The sequence below is a fragment of the Mangifera indica genome, chromosome 2, assembly GCF_011075055.1.
Source record: "Mangifera indica cultivar Alphonso chromosome 2, CATAS_Mindica_2.1, whole genome shotgun sequence".
NCBI lineage: Eukaryota > Viridiplantae > Streptophyta > Magnoliopsida > Sapindales > Anacardiaceae > Mangifera > Mangifera indica.
The window spans coordinates 22,513,812-22,536,214 of NC_058138.1; the positions used below are offsets into that span (position 1 = coordinate 22,513,812).

Sequence of the window (22,403 nt, forward strand, 5' to 3'; positions counted from 1 at the left end):
CTTCTCTCTGCTCTCTGCACTAATATTTCCCACAGCCCCCTTTTTTATTGCACTCCTGTCTCCTACAAAGTTTTTAGAAACGTTAAACACGTCAAGTGGTTTTAGATAATAACAAATAAACCCAAAATTTATAAGATATAGAATATCAAAATCTTTTGAAATAATTTTTTTACATTTTATTTTTTTATTTCATATATTTTAAATTATTATTGAATAAACAAAAATTCAAAAAAATATAAAATTAGACATAACAGTAAAGTCTATAATAATGAAATAAACGAATCAAAACAAAGATTGTTTACTTTAAACTTAGTTTGATGGAGTAATTACAATGTTAACTTAACAAGTCTGGGCATTACAAACTCAAGCTCAAGCTCAAGAGTAAAATAAATATTCAAACTCCACTTAATAAATTATAATTAAATATTATTAAAAATATATTGGATATATAAATATGAAGATTGAAACTCATATTACATAAAACCAATTAACTTATGTTAAAATTCAATTCACACACTTATATACCACTCACTTTACTTAATTTTATTAGATGTGAGACTTTTTCTTTTTTTATTTGAGTTTCTAACACTTTCATTTAAGTGCAACCATTATAAGTTGTTAGACTCATTGTTTGACTTAGTTAATTTTTGTTAAGTGTATTGTCACTTATATTCATAAATACTTTAGATTGTTAGACCCATTGTTTGGTTTATGCTCTGATACTATATAAATCTCAACTTTATCAAGCAAAAACAACAAGAACACATAAGAAAACTATTGGAAATACATCTCTTCTTCTCTTAAAAATCAAACTTTCACAAATACAAGACTATTTATAGACGAGTTGTAATTGAACTCTAACTAACTCAATACATCTCAATCGTTTTATCATAAACAATATAACAAAAAATATAAAAAATAAAACTCATTTTAGCCCTTTGATGAACTGATTAGCTACATCTTGATTTAAAGTCGAAAATCAATGTTATTGGATCTTAAAGCACAGGAGAGTACGTTTTGCGTTAGCTTTAATAATGCGAATTGAAGAAGTAAAAAGGGAAAAATCCCTTTTCTTTATTTGTTAAAAAAAGAAACAATGCATTTTGTGTTTAAGCACAAAACGCACTGTTTTATCTACTTGACTTAACAAATCTCATAACTTATATATTTATCAATTACTTTCATATTCAAAATCAAATACTAAGATTTTATAAGTGTAAATTCAAATTTTTAAACTTTTATGAGTTAATTAATTTTATACTCAAATCAAGTTGCAAACTCGTCAAATTGAGGAATAATGAACTCATGCTTAACTCCACTATAATACTTGAGTTGAACTTGACAATAATCAAATAGAGTTTGGTTGGACTTGTGTGCAACCCTAGAACTCTATAGTGATCGATTTTGGGTGTATTTAATGCTATCAGAAACTCTTGGGTGTGTCAAAACTTTTGTACAACTTGAGGAGGATATTTGTTTTGGTAAACAACTTGAGGAGGACATTGTTATTAATCGTTTATATATATATATATATATATATATATATATATATATATATATATATATATATATGTATGTATATATATATATATCTGAAAGAAGGAATACAAGTTCAATTTGATCACAGGCGTCTCTCCTCTCCACCATCAAAAGCTAACCACGAAGCTTCCTTTCCTGCGCTAGCTTTCTTTCAGATATCGTTGCTGTTGAATTTAGGTAAAGATCGAATCCGTTATGGAACTTCTTCGCCTTTTCAGTTTGAGCAAATCGTCGTGAATTTTATTGTGTTCGTATTGAGATGATTTGTGGTGATTACGGTTTGTGATTTTATGTTTGATTTAGAAGTTGTATGAGCTGTTGGTGTTTTCACATTGGAACTTGAAGATGTCGAGTGGACCGGTGAGGCGAGTCTCGCGTCAAGATATACAGTTGGTATGATGTTCGTTTGTTTGACTCTGTTCTTTAATCTTCTATTTATAGAACTCTATGAAAGTAATTATAACGGAGAATCGTGTAATTTAACTAAATTTTTTAATTCTGATGGAATGATATTTAGCTGTTGGTAATTGCGAATTTGAATTTGATTGGCCGAAAGAAGTTAACCTATAGTTTTGCGGATTCGATTCCGATTTCTTACTTTCATTCAAATAGCAGCACCTAGTTTGGTTCTTTCTGCGAGAGAATTTAAGCTGCTTTTACTTTCCTGGCAATAGGTGGAGGGATAGAAAGGGCTTGCTTCCTGAAAAAAAAAAATATATATATATATATATATATATATATATATATATATATATATATATATATATATATATATTATTAAGAAAATAAATTTGTAGGTTCGATTACGAAATAAATTTAATTTAAACTAAAAAAATGTAATTAATTATTCTAAGTGAATTATATATTCTGTCTTTCATTAATGTCATATTGTTTTCTTTTAACTACTAGAAAGTTTTTAGTTAATAATCAGTAATTTATATATTTAGATGTAACTTATATCCATTATATATGCGTTATGCTTAAAAGATTTATTTGATTTAACTTAACTTTATATACTTAAAAGAATGTATTTATGATTTATCTCATTTTTGTTTATTAAATTATATGGTAATAAGTAATTCATGATCTAACTTCAGTATCACATTATACAATTTTAGTATAATTTTCTTTATTCTATTTTCATTTAATTTTTTCTCTTAATTTAGTATCATCATGCTGGTTTTATTTTTGTTTATAATATAAAATTTAAGACATTAGTCATCGGCTTTATTATTTCTCCTTTATTTTATTTTATTATTATTAAAAGCTATTTTATCATTTAGCTGCACATAAAAAAATTATAATTCGATAGATATTATATTAAGAAAAAACGAAATAATTTATTCAAATAAAAGCGAAAGTGTTCCCTTGTTTGTTAACCTTTGAAGATATTTTTATTCTTAGGCCTCATGTTTCAAGACTGAGTACAGTTTCATTTCAGATGCTGTGGCAATGTGACTAGTTTATGGCAAGCTCCTTGTTGGAGGTTTCTTTTTTTTGTTATTTTAGGACATATGAAAGTATAAAATGATAGCAGTTGATCACATAGAGAATATGTCCCAAACCTTTGTTCAATATATTCATTGTTAAACACTTTTGAAATAAATCTCATAATTGAGTTATCATGCATTCAGTTAATCAACTCGAAATAGTTAATCAAGTCTAAACTTTCTTCTCTTCCCTGTTGTATTGATATTGCATTTTTAAGTTTTCTAGTAAAATATGTATTACAAACCTCTTATCTGTCATAAATTTTATGCAACACTGATGTGTTTTTTTTTCCTTTTGGTTGGTTTGTTGATGTCTGATTACAGGTGCAAAATCTTATAGAACGATGTCTTCAATTATATATGAACCAGAAGGAAGTAGTGGACACTCTACTAGCTCAGGCAAAGATAGAGCCTGGTTTTACTGAACTTGGTAATCATCAGTTTTAAGCTTTGCAGACCTAACCTCAATGCCCAGTTTTAACTTGTCTGTATAACTTTAGTTTTTAATTGTTGGCTCCTTTTACTTTTCTTCTTCAAAATTTTTTGTTGCTAATTTACATGTAAGTGTATAGTAACATTAATAATCTGTAATCAAATTAGACCACTTCTGAACCTCTTTCTTTTTTTTTTTTTTTTTGCTTTTTATGTCCTGTTTTATGGGTGTTTTCTACTTTTTGCTTTCATTATTTATCTCCCCCATGTCTTACGCATTGCATGTTTGGTTAGACATTTTGAGCACTTAGTTTTCCACTGACCTGTGACATTTGTTAAGACAATAATATGTAACTTTTTTCTTACCTTTATTGGACAAATAGATCAAATCTGTTAGGATTTTGTGAGTTGTTCATCAGCTGTATATTCTCTGGTTGCTAAACTCCATCTGCCATTTTTTCTCTATCTTTTGATATGGAGGGTTGATTAATCGAGTGAGAAACTGTAAAATTTATAGCTCTAGAATCCAAATTATCTAGAAGGGGAATCAAGGGATTGAATCAATGTACATTCACATCTAAATTAAAGTATCAATAGTTTTGCAAGTTGTGTTGATCATTTGTGTCTTGACTTTAGTTGTCTTGATCTATTACTTGCACAAACTTAGAGGAGGTTGTTTTGAAGTTTTTAGGCATAGAATTTCAGTGGTTGCGTAGAAGACATGTAATTGTCTTTTTACTTTTACATTTTTTCTGATTATTAAAATGAGGCAGTTGAACCAGTATTATTTTGCAAAGTTCTATCATTTGTTGTTAGACAGTAATTTAAGTGGCCTCTGGTTTTCTGTTATAGAAATTTTGTGTTGTATATTCTTATCAAACATCTAATGGTATTGCTATTCCTATATGCTGCAAAGATTCTCCCAACTATAAGTTGGGATTTTAAACATTGAAGAATCCAAAGAAAGTACAGTGTGCAGTTTCTAGAAGGGTATTTGAAACATTTATGCTGCATGTGAGTTGTGTTACTTTACGAACAAAGGATTTTCTTTTTTTAATTTTCTTATTTTCGGCTTCTAATTTTGTTAACCATTTTCCTTTCATAGCTAGCAGTCTGAAAATGGGAATGGTTATCGGTAGGCATTTATTCGGTAGAAACAAAACACTCATTAAGAAGTAGTCACCGAGTTTTATGAGCCTTAAGAGGAGCAGTATCATAAGTTGGATAACAAATGTGCTAACGTAGTGTTCAAGGTGAACACAGATGGCTTTGGTAAAATAGTATCAAGCTTCTGGACCCATTTTAGAACTAGTAATATAATTGGAGTTTTATTTGCTGATTGATTAAATTAGTATTGTTAGATTGATTTTAACATCTAAAGTCATTGTTATGATAAACAGTGGTGTATATTATGTAGATAGTAAATATTCAGAAGAAACTCTTTACTGATTTTAAGCTACTGTTTGAAATTGGTAACCTTATTGTAAGATATTTTGTAGTGCCCTTTTGAGTCTATAAAGAGGGACATACATATTATTTATCATTATTAGTGATTTCATTGATCAAGGCAGTAGATTTTTATGGTTCAATGCTTTTTTCAGATAGAATGGAATAGATAACTTGTGATGTTGAGGATGCATCTATATATTTCTGTCACTATCAACAAGTTGTGTTAATTTTGTTTCTATCCTGTATTTTATTCTTTAGTTCTCCTCGTGAGTTGAAATTTTTATTGCTTTGCAGTTTGGCAGAAGCTTGAAGAAGAGAATCAAGAATTTTTCAAGGCGTACTATTTGAGGTTGATGGTGAAGCACCAAATTATGGAATTTAATAGGCTGCTTGAGCAACAGGTTCAGTTAATGAGTCAAATTCATCCAGCTGGAGTTGGTTCAATACCTCATTCCAATGGCTCTCATGTCTCAACTTGTAAGTTTGCTTTTAGCTGTTTCTAACATGTGTATTCTGCCTAATTGCTCAAGGGCATGCTTTACATCAGTGAAAATCCTATCCTTGCGTGCCCTTCCTAGTAGTCATTGGCAAAGTAATAGTTCCTTTGATATTCTCTGACTTGATACTTATATTAGGTGATATATTAGGATGATCCAAAAGCAGTTGTTAAGAACTAGCACATAATTTTGATGAATCTTTGGAAAATATATATATATATAAATAGGTAACAACAATATTTGATGATTTTCATTTAGTAGACTACATTTCACAATTTAATTTGGAATTTGAAAGTTATTTTTTATAACATTATGGAAAAGAGAAATATTTGGTATTTTTCTGTTTTTAAAAGCTTTAGGATAAAGAATATCATTTGGATTGCAAGTTAATCGGTATTATGTTTCTGTGTTTTTTATCTAAAAGAAAACAGTAAAAGATCCAAGCTTCTCAACATAATTGACCAGAATAATGCCAAGTTTCTTCAAGCTATGGTATTTGATTAAGAATCACTGATTACTTAAATAGTTACATAAATAAAAAGAATAGAAGAGCATTCCAATAAATTTAATGATCTTACATTCATGGGTCTGTTATCTGAATTTGCTCAGCTAAATCAACCTTGTCGAGTTTCTTTGACTGAACAATGAAAGTTAATGCATTTTTTCCTTAGTAACAGTTTTGAAAATACTTCAGTAAAAGAAAATAGGTTGCATACTATGCTGTAGTTTGCCAGATAACATGATACAACTATAAATCTTCTATGGTTTCTTTGTTTCTGTTCAAAATCACCAACTGATGTTACTGTGTTTAACAGTGCACCAAAATTCATCATGCTATCCTGCAGAGCGTAGTGGACCCAATATAAAGCCAGAGAACATGCACCATCAAATTGGTTCTGGTTTACCTAATTCGTTTAATAATGGAGGGTTTAATAATGGAGGATTGTCATTACGTTCAAATTTGCACTCTTCTGTTGACATGTCTGCCCAAGTGAACAGGATTGATGCTCGACCTAATATGGTTTCAACTCAGAGCATAGGTTTGATGCAAGGGATGAATGGGGGGATGATCAAATCTGAAGTGGGATATTCAGGAAGCTCCCCTTCCCCTTACATGTTTGGTGCTGATGGCAATGTCCTGGATCAACGCCCGCCTATTGCAGATGCATCGGCTACGTCTTTTAGCACAGTAGAATCCACTTCTCAAACCCTGAATGAATCACTTCTAGATGCAGACTCATCTTCATTTGGATTTTTAGGTCAGATTCCTCGAAATTTCAGTCTCTCAGATCTGGCTGCAGATTTTTCTCATAGTTCAGGTCTGTTCTCTTAATGCATCTGGGATTCAATTGAAATTGTTTTGGAGTCCATTCATACTTTGTCCAGTGCTCAAAAAGACATTTTTGAAGAATTACTTTATCAATTTGTGGATGTTATAAGAGGAAAATTTTTCATTTCAAATATTTCCAGATATACTGGAGAGCTACCCTCGGTCACCATTCCTAGCTATAGATAATGATAATTTCTTGGATTCTCGTGAAAGAGGAGAAAATCAAGGTGAGTTCTACTCGCTGGGCCACTCCTCTTCTCATCCTCTCCAATTGCCCTTTCCCCTAAATTTTTTTATCATATTAATGTTTTCCTCAAACAAAGGGGTATGATTTGTGGTCTTCATCTACAGGAGATAACAAAAGGTTGGACACTATATCAGAAGGCATAAGTTATGAAGATTTTGGAAGTGAATAGCCACAAGAAATTTGTAAGCTTCCTCAATTTCTTTACATAGAACTAATTTTCCTTCTCTTTTACTACCTAGCTAGCACATTTGCAATGAATTGCTTTTACAAAGTTGCATATAAATTATTCAATTTAAAAATCAGCTTTATGAAAAAACCAAATGATCATCCGATTCCATATTATTGCATTATTACTGCAGGTCCGAGTTGCACATATAGACAGAGGTGCTTTGCAGTCTGGAAGTGAATTGGTTGAAGCTATCTTCCGGTTTGTATAAGTGAACAGACATCGTTACGTAGTGTTAAGAATTTATACTATTGTTCAGAAAATAGGAGTTGCTAATAATTAAACTTGCTGATTTTTGCAAATGTTTGTAATTCATTTGTTTGGCTTTTTCCTCTGGGTTTTTTTTTGGGGGGGGGGGGTGTGTGGGGCCGTGGTGGTGATTTGTGTCTGTAATGGGAAATTCCAACGTCAATGAACAAATCTAGTTCAAAAAATTAGAATGGAATATTAGATATTGGGTAATAATGATTGAATTAGTCTTATGATAGAAAGAAAATTAACGATTTTAATAGAGTTTGATTAGTCAGAATGAGAGGCAAGAAAAGAGTAGAATATTAGGGAGGGTTAAGGTTCCTCTGAATTGCCAGAGGGAAATTGAAAGAAATTAGAGTTTTTTTATTATTAGACTTTGGGCTTTTATTAGTCATGACTCTCAACATTATGATTGTAATTACACATTAGATTCTGCAATTTCAATTGAGTGGAATAAATTAATACAATTTAGTAATGAATGTTATGTGCATCTACAGCTATTGGACCTTTCTGATATTGGGGTTTATAATATTAATGGATATAAATAAACAAACTATATATTAAATTATTTTTAAAGATAAAGATAAAATAAACAAATTAACACGTTAATATATGATTAGAAAATATTAAATAAAAAATAAAATTAACAATTAAATGGTTCAATCACAAGTTAATTTTGTTTATTAGTATGTATATGGTACTCTTTCATATGTTGCCCTAATTCTGGAACTTTCTTCTTCGGTTATTTTTTAATGGAATCGTCTATGAATGCATAAATACAAATATTTCATATCCTTCATAATTATAAGGGTAAACACGAAAAAGTGAAAGAAACATCAAGTCCTGCAGCAACGGAAGAAATGCGTTCCATTTCTTTACGACTTAAAACCATTGTGACAAGCTGGAAAGTACTACAAGGAATTAACAAACCGTGCACCCTACAATCAAAGAATAGCAAGCATACAAAACTGTTGAATGCCGAAACTAAATGCACACACGTCAAACCAAAGACAAATAGGTACAAAGCGAACATTACTCGAATTCGCCTGTTCTGTACCAAGCCTACAAATTCTGAACTCTGCCTCCATTTTCCATTTGATGATTTGAGCAACATGGTTGTTGAATGCACCAATATTGAAGACTCTTAACCGCACACAATATCCAATTTACACGGCAATTGGTGGATCCTGCACACGATAAAAATGTTATACTCTAGCAATAAATGAAACTAAAAAATAAAATGAAAACAATAACGGTGACAGAAGAAACCCACCTTGGCAGTTAGGTTTGACACAGCAAGATTAAACTTTTCCCTAGTCTTTGTACCAGCAACCTGCCCAGCCCTGGCAACCTTATTAAATGTACCATTCAACCACGCTGTTCCAGCAGTCACATATCTATCCACAACCCCCAAAAAAAAAAAAATTCTTAAGTATCTGGAGTTGTCTCATTCACAAATGCCATTAACACTAGGGTTGTAATCGAGTTGAGTAATATTTGGCTCGAACTTGACTTGATATCTTTAAGAGAGAGCTTGAACTCACTAAGCTAGTAATATTTGGTTTGAGCTATAAATAAGAATGGATAACTCGAGCTCGGCTATAAAAATCATTTTTAAACCTTTAAGTTTTAAAATATTACATTTATTAATTATCTCCTATATTCAAAGTCAAAAAGCAAGATTTTAAAGATGTAAATACAATATTTGAAACTATTAAGGATTATTGATATTTCACTTGGATCAAACCGTGTGCTCACAAGCTCACTAAGCTAGTTAACATAAAGTTTAAGCTCAATTCGGTTCGTTTACACCCCTAATTGACACTTCAAAAAAATATTAGAAAGTTGAACAGCTGGCCAAAAATTAATGATAGAAAGATTGTACTATAAGATATTCATATTATCTCACCATCTTCTGATTTGAAGATAGCCTCAATGTATAACTAAGATGCAAATTATTGGTCAATGACTGGAAGAGAGAACTTGAGTAAATGTTTTAGTTTAGGAAGGAGTTTTCAGACCTGCTTGTTTTGACAGCTGATCCAGTATCATTTATTTTTCTCTCTGCTGCAAATATAGCTGCCATTGTTTTATCTGACACATGAAGCTTTTGATCAACAGACTTCACTCTCTCGTTCACCACTGAAATTCCAACCGTCAGCTTCTCTGTAAGTCCAACCCTTCGGTCAAAGGATATAACCTTGGCTGATGCACTGGCTGTCAACTGATGTTTCTCGTCAAATGCTTTAGCCTTATTCACTGCATCTTGCCTTATTGCCGAACCTTTTGCCAGCATACTCGTAACAACTTCTTGTGCTTTACTAACATAAATTCTTCCACTATTAGATGGGCTTCTTCTAGCCTGATAACAGAGACAAATTAGACTAAGAACATAAAATTGACATTCTTGAAGATTATGACACAAACTTATTTTCACTGATATTCTTAACAGCAATTAAGCTAAAACTGGTGATTTGTGGTACCTCATTATATTCAGCAGGATTTGCAGAGACACCACTGTCCACCACTGTTATTACCTGCATGAATAACACTTCAGAACATGAGAAGTTTGGCTTCGTAACCAGAGAAGAATTATAAAATCTGGTAATCAACTTACATGAGGTTCAAGGTCGGGCACGTAGTTTTCAACTGCAGTTATGCTTACAATCTGGTCTACAATTGTTGCTCCCTGAAGAAAATATACACAACTTTTTTACTTTCTACAGTCTTGCTATGTAAAATAATTTTCATGCACAACAGCATAGCTTCCCAATCACAAGTTAGAATGAATTTCTTACAACTTCACAAATTGTGACCCAGTAAATGAGAATTGACATGCATAAAATGTTCCATGGCCAAAGAAGTTTGGTGTTATATTCAGTAACTCTAACAAAAACTTCCTACTATTACATATCATGAAAAAAATTGAAGCGTCACATACCACAAACAATTTCCTACTGTTTTTACAGTTTACAGGCAATCAGATAAAACCACCATCAACTCCAACCCAAGATATAAGAAACAAAGGTAAAGTTAATTCTAATTGCATCGTTGTCTTGCAACTTAAATTTGATGTATCCTTCTGATAATGACTCATTTGATTTGAATTAAGACTAGTGTTATGTGCACAATTTTATGCACAAATAATAACATATCATCATGTGATTGAATAATTGAAAATTAAAGATAAAACAACATTTAATCACATAGTGACACATCGTTGTTTGTTCATACAGTTGTGAACAAAAAATATGTACCTAGTATTATTCTTTAATAAAATAGGTACAGCTACAGCCTGATCTGGAAATAAATGAAAAGGTTCATTTTATAGGGTGAAGTTAAAGTTAAGTATTCAAGTCATTCATTCTTTCTCTAAATTGCTTCAATCTCACTTGAAAACAAAAAATAAAACTTAACTAAGACTCAAATTGAGCTGTTTTCTCAATGTGAACTGTTTTAAACCCGGACCAGCATTGAGAACCGGTGCCAAATCCGATCCAGATGATGGCTAAAACCCATTTTAGTCATTGTAACGTATTGACCCAAGGTTGAGACGGATGAATAATATCAAACCATAGTTCAACCGTTAGGTCAAACTGATCCAACTATTATGTTGATCATATGGTTAAAATATATTTTAAAATTTAGATTTAATGATATCATGCTGACATTACACTGAGGTCAACCCACAAACCAGCACATTGACCCGGTCAAGGCCCAGGCCTATAAACATTGTGGGAAGTAGCTGAAACTTGCAGGGCAATGAAAAAACTAAAACAAATACGAAAAAAAAAATCAAATTGGGGATACACACCGACAATAACAACGCAATTTCTAGTGCTTTAGGGTCCTTGAATGTAACAAAAGCTGTCTTCAGTTGTCCAGATTCTCTGCACACAAAATAAGCAACAAAATAACCTTTATTAAACATTACATTCCACTTCATTCTCTGGCAATGCAATTAAAAATAAGCTTAAAATTTGCCCCTTCAAGTTTCCATAAACAAATCCACCAAAACAATAATTATATAATCACAATCTGTATAATTCTTTACTATACAAAAACTAAAAATTATGAGAACAAATTAAAAAGAAAAAAAAAAGAGTTAAACCAGTGTAAAACACTGTTGCGGACCAGGACGAAGAAGACCGAGACACAGCGTTTTGAGCTTCTTTATATGCCTAAGTGAAACAATGCCGTTTCGTTAATATATTAGAATCGTTATTCAGCTAAGAGAGAGAAGAATTGGTTACTACGGGAAGAAGAGAAGAAGAAGAACAAGACAGAGAATAGATTCAGAGATTCCGCAATGTATAAATTCAGAGGAACAAGAAGAATTACAGAGAGAATTTAGGAAGAAGATTCGAGAATTTTTTAATAACATGCCATTTGTCTTTTTACTTCATCATGATGAAGAAGACTCAAAACGCTGCGTCTCCGTCTTCTTCAATCTGGTCCGCAACAAACAAGCAAGTAAATAAAAAATATTAGTAAATCATATAAGCACGTAAAGAAGCGTACCGTTGGATCTGAATACATTCAACATCACCAGAAAAAGAGAAAAACTCGTGAATCTCTCTTTCAGTAGCTAGATCTGAAACGTTCTTTACTTGAACTGTTCTCGTCTGTCAACAACAACAACAAAAGAAAAAAAAATAAAAGTGGAGGTGAAAAAAATTGCTTATGCAAATTTGCTAAAATGGTTGAGAAGGAAGTAAGAAGCACACAAAAAAGAGAACCTGCATTGTTAATGTGTAAAAGCAGAAGTTGAGAAAATTGCAGTGGCGCTGGATTGAGCTGTTTGGTTTGATGGAAAATAGAGAGAGAAAATAAAACTGAAGTAATAATTGACAGGGTGGAGCTCAGAGGAAAGAGAAGGAATGTGAGCACGAGAAGGAATGAAATGTTTGGACTTTCATAAATGCCCTCAGAAATTTTCTTTTCCCATTTTACCCTTTCAGGTGACTCATCAAGTTATTTTTTTTTATTTTAATTATTATTTTTCATAAATATTTCAAGATTAAATACCATTTATTTGGCCTTAAATTTATTTAGAGGTTCAAATTTTTTATGGCACATTTATACGCCAGGGTGAATTCAAATCAGAATAACTCAAACTCGTCAAAATTAAATTAAACTTAAACCAAGTCCTTTTGAATGGAATAGTTTAGCAGAAATGTGAAAGGGTAAAAGAGTAAAAACAAAAGCCTCCAGTGAATCGATACTTTCCTTGGTCAATACGTGGAATATTTCTTCAACTTTGGGCGCCGACCACCAGGACCTTAATGGACTAGTATAAGCATGCAGATCTAGTCCTATACACTCCCAAAGTTTATAAAATAATATGATCCTCTTTAATTCAGAAAACTAGCGGAAAAGCCCCCTAAACGCTATTAGTTTCAAGAACACAGCGCGGCACTGTTTTTTCTGGAAACCTAGGGGGTTCATATGTTCTTAACCCAAGCATGCATTGATCTTGCTTTTGTCTTTTCATGTCAAGAAATTATTTACTTCACTTTTTTGCTTTATTTTTTTGTTACTTGGTACTGTCTCTATGCAAGTTTCATGCGTGAACATTTTTTTATTATTTACACAACATGTGGGTTCGGGTCGAGCTCTGAAAGACTTCATTTTGAATTCAATATGTTGAAGCTAAATAGGGACTTGAGTTCAAATCCATTCAATTCAAATCTGCCGCTATCATGATCTATGCATACATTTTTACAAGAATGATATATTATTTTCAATCCAAGTTTTTGGATATAAAAAAAAATCAACTTTCTTGTTTGTATCTTTGTTGTTAATGAAGTATTATTTAATGAGGAAGAGAAAGTACAATGAAAAGTTGGTGAAGAGAGAGGCCAATTTCAGTAGACACAAGATATAGAAGGCAACTTTCCACCATTGAACCTGCTTTCAGTGGACTCAAGTCATGTTGAATATTTTAATGGTGAAATGGAACAGATTCTTGTGGCGCTGAAAGCTTCACACAAGGGCCAAGACTCACCATGCGGACGTTAGTCAGCATATAGCCAAGTGTGATGCAAAGAGGCTTTATGAAACGGGGGAGGGGAGCCCAGAAGCCATTGAAGGAGGAGTTGTTCTTCAGATTCTTAGAGCTAAAATTTTCTTGCTATAATATCCATGGACATGCCTACACAAAGGTTATTAACATTAATTGAGCCCCTTCACTTACCTTTTTAATGGTTTCTTGCGCTGATTGCCTGTATATTTTCAGTCTCTGAAGAGTGGAATTTCGACTGGTTTGAAGACTCACTGAAGATGGTAGTGAAATGCATTCTAAATCCCCCCAAATATCATGCAAAGGTAAATTTTTCTCTATTTATTCATCTAATTTAAGAAAATGTGGATCTCTAGATGAAGATCACAGCAAATTACATTCTGATTTGCATATTGGTTTCAGAGATTGTGAGCAGAGCTGAGACAGACATGGATGAAATTCAAAGGATTTTCAAGAAGAAATATGGGATAGACCTGAGAGAAGCAATATGTAAGAGCATTCCATCGGGGGATTACTGAGACTTTCTTGTTGCTTTAGTCTTAAAAACAACTTCAGTTTCATAATTTCCTTGATTGTAGCATGCATAGCTTTTTAACTAATTTAATTAATTATTTCTTTAGTGGTTTTTCTATTGAATAACACCAATATGAGGCTTGCTGACATTAAAAGGAGCTAACTTTTCCAATTATGAGGAAAAGGCGCCTACAAGAGGGTCCATTTCAACTATGTCTCGGTTTCTAGTATGAATTTTTACACCTCTTTTAGCTTGAACCAATTTCCCATTTCAGAAGTCGAAGTTTACTGGACAGTCAACAAACATTCAGGAAAAAGAGTCAGCGTCTGAGGCCCAACCCGACAGTTCATTGTTAAGATTGGATAATCCAAAATCATATAAATCCAAATTATATTTTCTTATGAGAGATCTACCTCTCATTCCTCGCACATCAAATCATAATAACGAAGCAAAGCAAAAACAAAATATAATTTGTCTGAGTCATGATTGGAGGAGAATACGAGAAAAGATGATCCAAGAACATAAGCAAATCAATTCTTTTGGATTAAAAAAGGAATCATTCTCTATTAAACTCCAAAGAAACCTCATATGCCACCCTACTATACAAAATCTCACTGCATATAAGAGCAATTCCAAGAAATGGAGAAACAGGGACATATCAGTTCTTCAGGATTCTTACTTCTTTTGAAGAAAAAATTAGCAACCAATAGCTAAGCTGATATAAATGGAAACTCAGGATTCTTACGAGGAGTTCGAACCCATGTGCAAATGGCGAACAGAAGAACACCAATACATTCTCGAAGTCCATCTCAAAGGTATGGAAATATATCTTTTACTGAATACATAAATCAGAATTTTTTCAGTTATTAAGTCAATATGTTTTCACAGGTTTTGAGAAAGACCAGTTAAAGATTCAAATCAGCAGAAATGGTGTCCTGACGATCAAAGGAAAACGTCCGATCGATGGAAGTAAATCGTCCGGATTTCAGAAAACGGTAAACGCTCCAAAGGATTGCAGAAAAGACGGGATTCGTGCAAAGTTATCAAAGGGTATTCTTACCATAACAATGCCGAAGAAAACTCAAGAAAATGAAAAACGAAGCTGTGGTCAGCCCGCAACAGGTAGTGGAGTAGCAACGTTGGAAAGGATTAACGCCAGAAGATGGTTTACTTCCCTGAAGGATTCGATCGTGAGGAATGAAAAAGGTGGAAGTACTGCACGGCGACTTGGGGCGGCGATTGGTGTAGTGGTGGCGGTGACTGTTGGAGGATATATAGCCTACAAAATTCGCCAGTCTTTTCATTTTTAAAGCGCATTGTTGTCTATTTGCTTAATCCTGGCGTATTTCAATCAATCCTACGAAAATTATTGTTGATGATGAATGATTTATTGAAATGAACTTCATTTGCCTTCACTCCGGTAGTGAATTTGGCTGTTGACCAAAATTTATAAAAAAAAAATCTCTAGAGTTAGTGGTGATAATGGGTCATATTGTATCGAACCAGACTGAAATGGTAAGGCCAAAGTGCCACGGGTCTGTCAGTCGTGCCAACGTGAACCATTTTGTAGGCTGGACTGTGTGTTTAGTGACTAACCCACAAAAATATAAAAATTTTTAATTTTTTAATCTTCATAATTTTTTTTTAACTTTTAATTTTTGTGAACCATATTGTAATGGCTCCAGGGCTTTCCGGGGAGGTCCTAGCACAATCAGTTTTCTTTGCAGGGCGCTCCAATAGGCCGTGCTCAAATCTTGTCGGTTTTACCGGTTCAAGTATTGGCATGACTCACTGCCTCTTCTAACTTGAGATTGTTTGAATTGTAAACAATATCATTGAAGGCAATATAAAAACTATCTTCCAGTAGATGAACTATATTATGGATGAACATGAAATTCGAGTTACAGTTTAAATTAGATCGGCTTAGCATTATATGTAAAAAAAAAAACCTATAAAACCCCCATGCATATATGGATATTACTCTCACCCCCCTGCCAGTTAAACCAAGTACCCTCAACTCCAAAACCAATTAAACATCTTATTTATTTACCCCTAATTCATAAAATAAAAAAATTTAACTGCAGTCTACCTTAAATCACCAAGGTTTTTTCCTTTAATATCTATATAATTTAGGATGTTTAGTGTTTCAATAAAACCAAGTATACTTATAATCAATATTAATTTAAATATTAATAATGATATATCAGTATATAATTAAATTATTTTAAATTTATAATTAAATAATAATATATCATTATTGATATCAAAATTAACAATCATTATAAGTATCCACAATATTACTTTTAGTGTTTTCTCTGAAAGAAAAAAAAAATAAATTTAACAGAATTTTAATAATATGTAGAGAAGGGAGTTTTGAGAGAATTCTTGTAATTTAAGAAAATATAAGGGGTGAGATTTTATAGTATAACTTATGAATAAAATTATGTATATTAATATTAAAATCATTAAATTATTATATAATAACACATCAATTTATTAGCATCTTTACTGCCAGCACTAAGAACATGCCTAAAGTCAAGAAAAGAAAAGTGATAACCTACAGTCGGATTATTGGCTTTCCCATTCAAGAGGATAATACAACTGTAAGTAAATACCCTTAAACGCACATATCCTTAGGTTTGGTGAAGGAATAATTCCCCACAAAGAAACCTCCGGATGAACAATCTGTCACACTACATATAAAAACCATAAACAGGAGCATGAAGGGACACATATCTTTCAGTCGAGATTTCCTTAACACATTCCTTCAGGAAATCCAAGATCAATCAAAGCTAGCTTCACAAATTTCATGGCCACAAAGATCTCCTACGAGGATTTTGAACCCTTGTGCACATGGAGGAGAGAGGAAACCCAACACATTCTCCAAGTCCATCTCGAAGGTACATTCAAAGAACTAATTAATTTTACAATAAATCAATATTTTAATTCATGCCACCTTAATTCGGTTTTCAATATATATAGGTTTCAAGAAACATCAGCTGAGGGTTCAAATCAACAGAGATGGTCTCCTAACAATCAGCGGAGAACGTTTTTTGGACGACAATCGAAAGAGCCGCTTTAGTAAAAGAATAAATCTCTCCAAAGATTTGAACCTGGGTGATATTCATGCTAAATTTTCAGGTGGAATTCTTTACATAACACTGCGAAAGACAACTTCTTCCTTCGAGACACCTCACGACCAACCTGCATTACCTCAAAGAAATCAAGAAAATGAAAACCCGAAACAGCCGATTAATTATCGAGATAACGAGACTAATGGGTTAGGGTCTAAAGAATCAGGCGGTAAGATTGAGAAGGATGATAATATTGCTGCTTGGGGGACCACCATCAGAAAGCCCACAGAATGTGCAGCCGGGATCACAAGTTTAGTCACAGGGCTTAAAATGAGTAGAAAAACAGCGCTGAAACTGGGGGCAGTGGCGGCGTTGGTGGTGGTGGTGAGTGTCGGGGCCTTCGTTGCCTACAAATATCGCCGAGCTTTTCAAATTGAGGACTGAACTCTTGACGGTCTAATTCCGGTTCTTAATTTTAGTTCTTTGAATATTAATGTGTTGAAATGGAATCAACTCCACGGGCAGACGCAGGAGATTGGATTTGAGGAAGAAATATTGTATATATTAATTTACTTAAATTATAAAGGATGACTGAATAAATAATGCTATTGTACAATAATATTTCATTCGTTAGTAAGAAATGATAAGAAAATAGAATAACAAAACACTGCATTAAATCCCAGTACAAGTCCAATCCAAAATCAATACCGAATCCAATTTAGAATAAAATTAAAATATGTTTTAACTATTAAAATAAAATTAACCCATATATTGAATTTAATAAATAGTATTAAACTATAATTTAATTATTAGATGAAATTGATTTGGTTATTATATTAATATAATATAACATCATACTAATATAATATAGGTAAAACATAATTTTAAAATTTTAATTATTTTATATTAATATTATTGGTTTAATTCACCAATTAGATTAATTAACACACAGACCAATCATTTGGTGGGATCTCGACCTGAATCCAGTCTAGATACATTGTAATGAAATCCAAGCAAAACGGCATGGATGTACCTGTCCTCTTCCAACTATTCTTCAAGTTCGAGACATGAAGAAAGGAGTACTTGAAGCTGTAAAACCCTTATAAAAAACCAAAAAGCCTTCAAGAAATCTCATGGAAATTTCTAAACCCATAACAAATTTTATTTTTCTTTGAGGTAATTGGGCATTTTTAGACTCTAGACAGTGGGTCAAATCGGCCGATCTTGATATAATCTATCATACATAGGGATCGAGTCATACTTATACCCATCAATTGATAGGTCTTCCAAGGAAAGACATGAAGAATTTGAGGCCTACCGCAAATGGCAGAAAGATGAAAGCCATGAATAATGTGACTGTCTATATATTCATTCACTGCTTAATTTAATACGTCTATCAAGTAACAAAAATTAATAATTAACGTACAAGATTAATTTGTAACAGTTTTATAATTGAAAACTTTTTAATGGAGATGATATGATATAATATTAAATTAATTTTAAATGGGTCATTAATTTGGGATTTTCTACCAGTAAAACTTGTTTGGAATGCATATTCTCAAACACTTACTTGGCATGTATCTCTTTCTCACTTGATTTACTCATTAATTCCCTCAATATAAATACTAGAATTCCCAACATCAATATCACAAATTTCTTCAGTTTATAGGGGCGGGAGGGGATATCAATCCTCGTCCTCATTACGGGGATAACAAATAATCTTTGTCTCGTCCACGCAAAGGAAAACCCCCTCTCCATCCCTTCCTCGTAGGGCTAGATTCGAGTCGAGCCGAGCTCGACTCGCAGCCAGCTAGGGCTCGGCTCGGTTTATTTATGGGCGGTTCGAGTTCGGCTCGAGCTCGACTCAAGCTCAACTCAGTTCGACTCGAGTTCGGCTCGTTTTTGCTCAACTCGACTCATTTTTCATATCAAAACGATATCGTTTTTAATATATATATGGATCAAAACGACGTCGTTTTGTATAAAAAATTTAAAAAAAAAATCTACCGAACCAGCTCGAGCTAGCTCGGCTCGAGTCCAACCCTACTTCCTCGTCCCCACGGGGAAAAATCTCCTCCTTATACCTGTAAATATAAATTTTAATTTCTTCCTGTATTTCAATAAATAAAATAAATCATATTTTCCAAAATATCGCTTGCTACAAGAGCTACAAAATATTCATTGTTATTTTAGTTCAAAAACAAAGTTTTTACAAAATCTAATAATATATAATAATCAATCTCTTTATTAGTAGCTCTTCTTGTTGATATTATCATTAATTCTTCATGTTGATACAAAGCAATATTTTAAAAACTAACCTGCAATAATCAATTTTAAAAGCAAAATTAATTTAAAAGCAACTTATATAGGAAATACTAATGAATTTGTAATTAAAAATATTAAACTAATTAAAATATATTAGAAAATCGAAATCCACTTACATGTCAAACATCAAGGTTGGCTAACTAAGTTTTGAAGTTGAAATATAATTAATTTAGTGCATTTGCATTTTATGATAATGAGACTCTGGGTTTTTTCTAATATATTAGATTAATAGTTTAGAAATTAGTAAAAACTGATAATTGATAATTCAAAAATTAGTAAAATTAAAGTTATAGTTTTAATAAATCATAATGTAAAAGTTTATAGAATTTAATAGTTAAAAAATAATTATATTAATATATCAGATTGGCGGGGCGAGGATATATGTATCCCCATCCCCGACCCGTCCCTGATTACGAGGATTTTTTTTGTCCCTATCCCTCCCTTTCTCTTTTTTTATCGGAGAATCCCCTCCTTGTTAAGGTCAGGGTTCCTAAAATCGGGTTCAAATTGTCATCCCTAACCCTTGCCCTTGTTTTTTTAATGTCTATGGGTAAGTATTTCAACTTATTATATTTCCATTAGGCATCTTGCTTTATTTTTTTTTATATATATTTTTAAAATTTTATTTATAAGTTGTTTGGTTAGTAGATTAATTTTTTAGCTATATATTTTTCACTTTGTAAATTTTATATTTGAAACTGTTTGTTATCTTATTTAATGATGCTATAATTTATTGTAGATATTGTCTCAATCTACAAATGGTAAGTCATTTAAAGTGACAAAGTACTATTGGTTAATCCCTCTATATAAATAACAGAATTCCCAAGACATAAATCACCAATTTCTCCAGTTTAAGTGTTGGAAAATATGAACAAGTTTCAAATTTTAATCCTCTTCACCCTTGCCCTTGTTTTTTTAATGCCTAGAGGTATAAATTTCAACATATTATATTTCCATTTGGCATCTTTCCTTATTTATTTATATCTATATTTTTGAAAATTTATTTATTAATTGTTCGATTAATAGATTAATTTTTTATTTATATATTTTTCACCTTGTAACGGGTGTTTTGCTTTTTAATTCTTACTAGTATTCTAAATTTCACGCTTTAAGTTATTTGTTATCTTATTCAGTAGTATCATCTTTTATTATTAATATTGTCTTAATCCGTATATATTATAAGTCATTTAAAATCCGTATATAATCCGTAAGAATAGGTTTTACTGGTCGTAAAAAAGCAAAGTCATGGATCATGTCTATAGGGGATTTTAAAGGCTAATGTGTCATATTATATAAATTTTTATTTTTTTAATTTTGTAAATTAATTATTTTTAATTTTTGATGGTTTGTTTTCACAATCTGTGTTAGGCGGTCGGATCCCTCATAAGTGTCTACAAATTAGTAACGTGTGGTTTTATTTGTACAGAAAATGAAGCAGAAAGGTTCTGTCTGTTGCCCCTAAAACCAGGCTTGGATTGCAGCGACCCGAAAAAATGCTATTTCGCGTGTGAAATTTTATTCAGTCGGCAATATGATCCAAAAATAATAAGATCACTTTGTGCATCAGATTGCCTTTGCTTTCGAATATGCTAATTAATTTAAAGGGCAATTTCCCAACCTTTGTGGCAGTCACAATATGAATAAAAAGATTTATTTATCGTAATGGCATGAAAATGATATGTTGTGCAATTAGATTCTCCCTTGTGGAAATGTACTAAAGTTACACTAAAAAAAAAACATATTTTACCATTAAAATAGTATTATTTATATAATTTTTATATATAAATAATCACGTATTATTATATAATTAGACAATTAAAAATTAAAAATAATATAATATCTAATCATATAATGATACATCGTTATTTATGTATATAGTATTACCTTTGCCATTAACATTAGATAAATTAAATTGATAATTAATTAAGTTAGTTTTGTAATGGTTAAAGCTAGAACAAAGAGCAGGAATATTATTGGCTTCAAATCAGTCCCTGCAATTCAAAATGTTACGGATACTTTCTATATATCTTGAGAGAGAATCTGAGAGGAGATGGTTTACATAATATTCATTTGTTGCTTAGTCTGGTACGTTCATCAAGAAATCAACTTTGAAAATTAATTTGTAACGTTAATATTAAAACTCTCTAATCAAATTGCTGTCATATTTAATTAAAATCCCAAATTAAGTCACTAATGGTGGTTTTTTCTTACCATATATATTTAAGACTTATTTGGCATGTGATTAATTAGGACATTTTCTAATTGATTGGTTAATCCCTCTATATAAATAATAGAATTCCCAACCCAACATTACATATCGCCCAATTTCTCCAATTTTTAAGAGTTGGGGAAAATATGAAGAAGTTTCTCATTTTTCTCCTCTTCACCCTTGCCCTCGTTTTTTCAATGCCTATGAGTAAGTATTTCAACATATTATATTTCCATTAGGCCTCTTGCTTTCTTTATCTATATAGGCTTTTTTTTTTTTAAATTTATTTAAATAGTTGTTTAGTTAATAGATTAATTTTTTAGCTATACATTTTTCAATGCTACTATTTTTACAGAAAACGAAGCAGCAAAATTTTGCCTGCTGCCGAAACAACCAAGCTTGGGTTGCAATGACCCGACAAAATGCCATCCTGCGTGTGTACAACTTTACAGGGGACAATATCCTCCATATAAAATAACATCACTTTGTGGGTATGGATCAAATTGTGTCTGCTTTCTATTATGCGATTAATCAATTTAAAGGGCAATTTCCCCAACTTATGTGAGAGTCCAAATAAGAATAAAAAGATTTATTTATATTGATGTGTAAGAGTTATATGATGTGAGAATTATTTTATGATTTTTTTAAGGAACAAGAATCATAATAAGATTTATCTTAAATATACAAATTTTAATATATAAATACATTTTTTTATGTAAATGATTTAATAATTAATTAGTAAATATATTTACTGTAACAAGAGAGTTTAAAAAATATTAAAATAATAAAACAACTCT

General features: G+C 31.8%; 4 protein-coding genes and 2 long non-coding RNA genes across 7 annotated transcripts; 5 read left to right on the forward strand and 1 right to left on the reverse strand.

The window, feature by feature from the left end:
• Nucleotides 1-1,581: 1,581 nt before the first annotated feature.
• Nucleotides 1,582-7,941, forward strand: LOC123209008. Of its 2 annotated transcripts, none has more exons than XM_044626712.1 (8): nt 1,582-1,716; nt 1,843-1,932; nt 3,354-3,459; nt 5,205-5,387; nt 6,223-6,726; nt 6,878-6,964; nt 7,089-7,166; nt 7,344-7,941. In XM_044626712.1, exons 2-7 carry the CDS (start codon nt 1,885-1,887, stop codon nt 7,151-7,153), a joined length of 993 nt encoding a protein of 330 aa, XP_044482647.1. In that variant the 5' UTR covers nt 1,582-1,716; nt 1,843-1,884; the 3' UTR covers nt 7,154-7,166; nt 7,344-7,941. The 2 variants fall into 2 exon arrangements, with proteins under 2 accessions (XP_044482647.1, XP_044482648.1); XM_044626713.1 differs by having other exon boundaries at nt 1,846-1,932.
• Nucleotides 7,942-8,306: 365 nt separating this feature from the next.
• On the reverse strand, nt 8,307-12,347 carry LOC123209009 (binding partner of ACD11 1-like). Its single transcript, XM_044626714.1, has 8 exons — nt 12,202-12,347; nt 11,984-12,087; nt 11,277-11,352; nt 10,080-10,151; nt 9,946-9,999; nt 9,484-9,824; nt 8,736-8,859; nt 8,307-8,649 (listed from the first exon to the last, which is right to left on the reverse strand). The coding sequence occupies exons 1-8, from the start codon at nt 12,205-12,207 to the stop codon at nt 8,629-8,631; spliced, it is 798 nt and encodes a 265-aa protein (XP_044482649.1). The 5' UTR covers nt 12,208-12,347; the 3' UTR covers nt 8,307-8,628.
• Nucleotides 12,348-14,654: 2,307 nt separating this feature from the next.
• LOC123209739 (inactive protein RESTRICTED TEV MOVEMENT 2-like) lies at nt 14,655-15,413 on the forward strand. The gene is made up of 2 exons (XM_044627875.1): nt 14,655-14,813; nt 14,887-15,413. Exons 1-2 carry the CDS (start codon nt 14,723-14,725, stop codon nt 15,306-15,308), a joined length of 513 nt encoding a protein of 170 aa, XP_044483810.1. The 5' UTR covers nt 14,655-14,722; the 3' UTR covers nt 15,309-15,413.
• Nucleotides 15,414-16,748: 1,335 nt separating this feature from the next.
• Nucleotides 16,749-17,688, forward strand: LOC123209766. The gene is made up of 2 exons (XM_044627904.1): nt 16,749-16,898; nt 16,981-17,688. The coding sequence occupies exons 1-2, from the start codon at nt 16,808-16,810 to the stop codon at nt 17,514-17,516; spliced, it is 627 nt and encodes a 208-aa protein (XP_044483839.1). The 5' UTR covers nt 16,749-16,807; the 3' UTR covers nt 17,517-17,688.
• A 2,536-nt stretch (nt 17,689-20,224) lies between these two features.
• On the forward strand, nt 20,225-21,074 carry LOC123197458. Its single transcript, XR_006497880.1, has 2 exons — nt 20,225-20,325; nt 20,824-21,074. It is a non-coding gene; the product is annotated as an uncharacterized LOC123197458 (long non-coding RNA).
• Nucleotides 21,075-21,708: 634 nt separating this feature from the next.
• Nucleotides 21,709-22,215, forward strand: LOC123198014. Its single transcript, XR_006497952.1, has 2 exons — nt 21,709-21,813; nt 21,962-22,215. It is a non-coding gene; the product is annotated as an uncharacterized LOC123198014 (long non-coding RNA).
• The last annotated feature ends 188 nt before the right edge of the window (nt 22,216-22,403 follow it).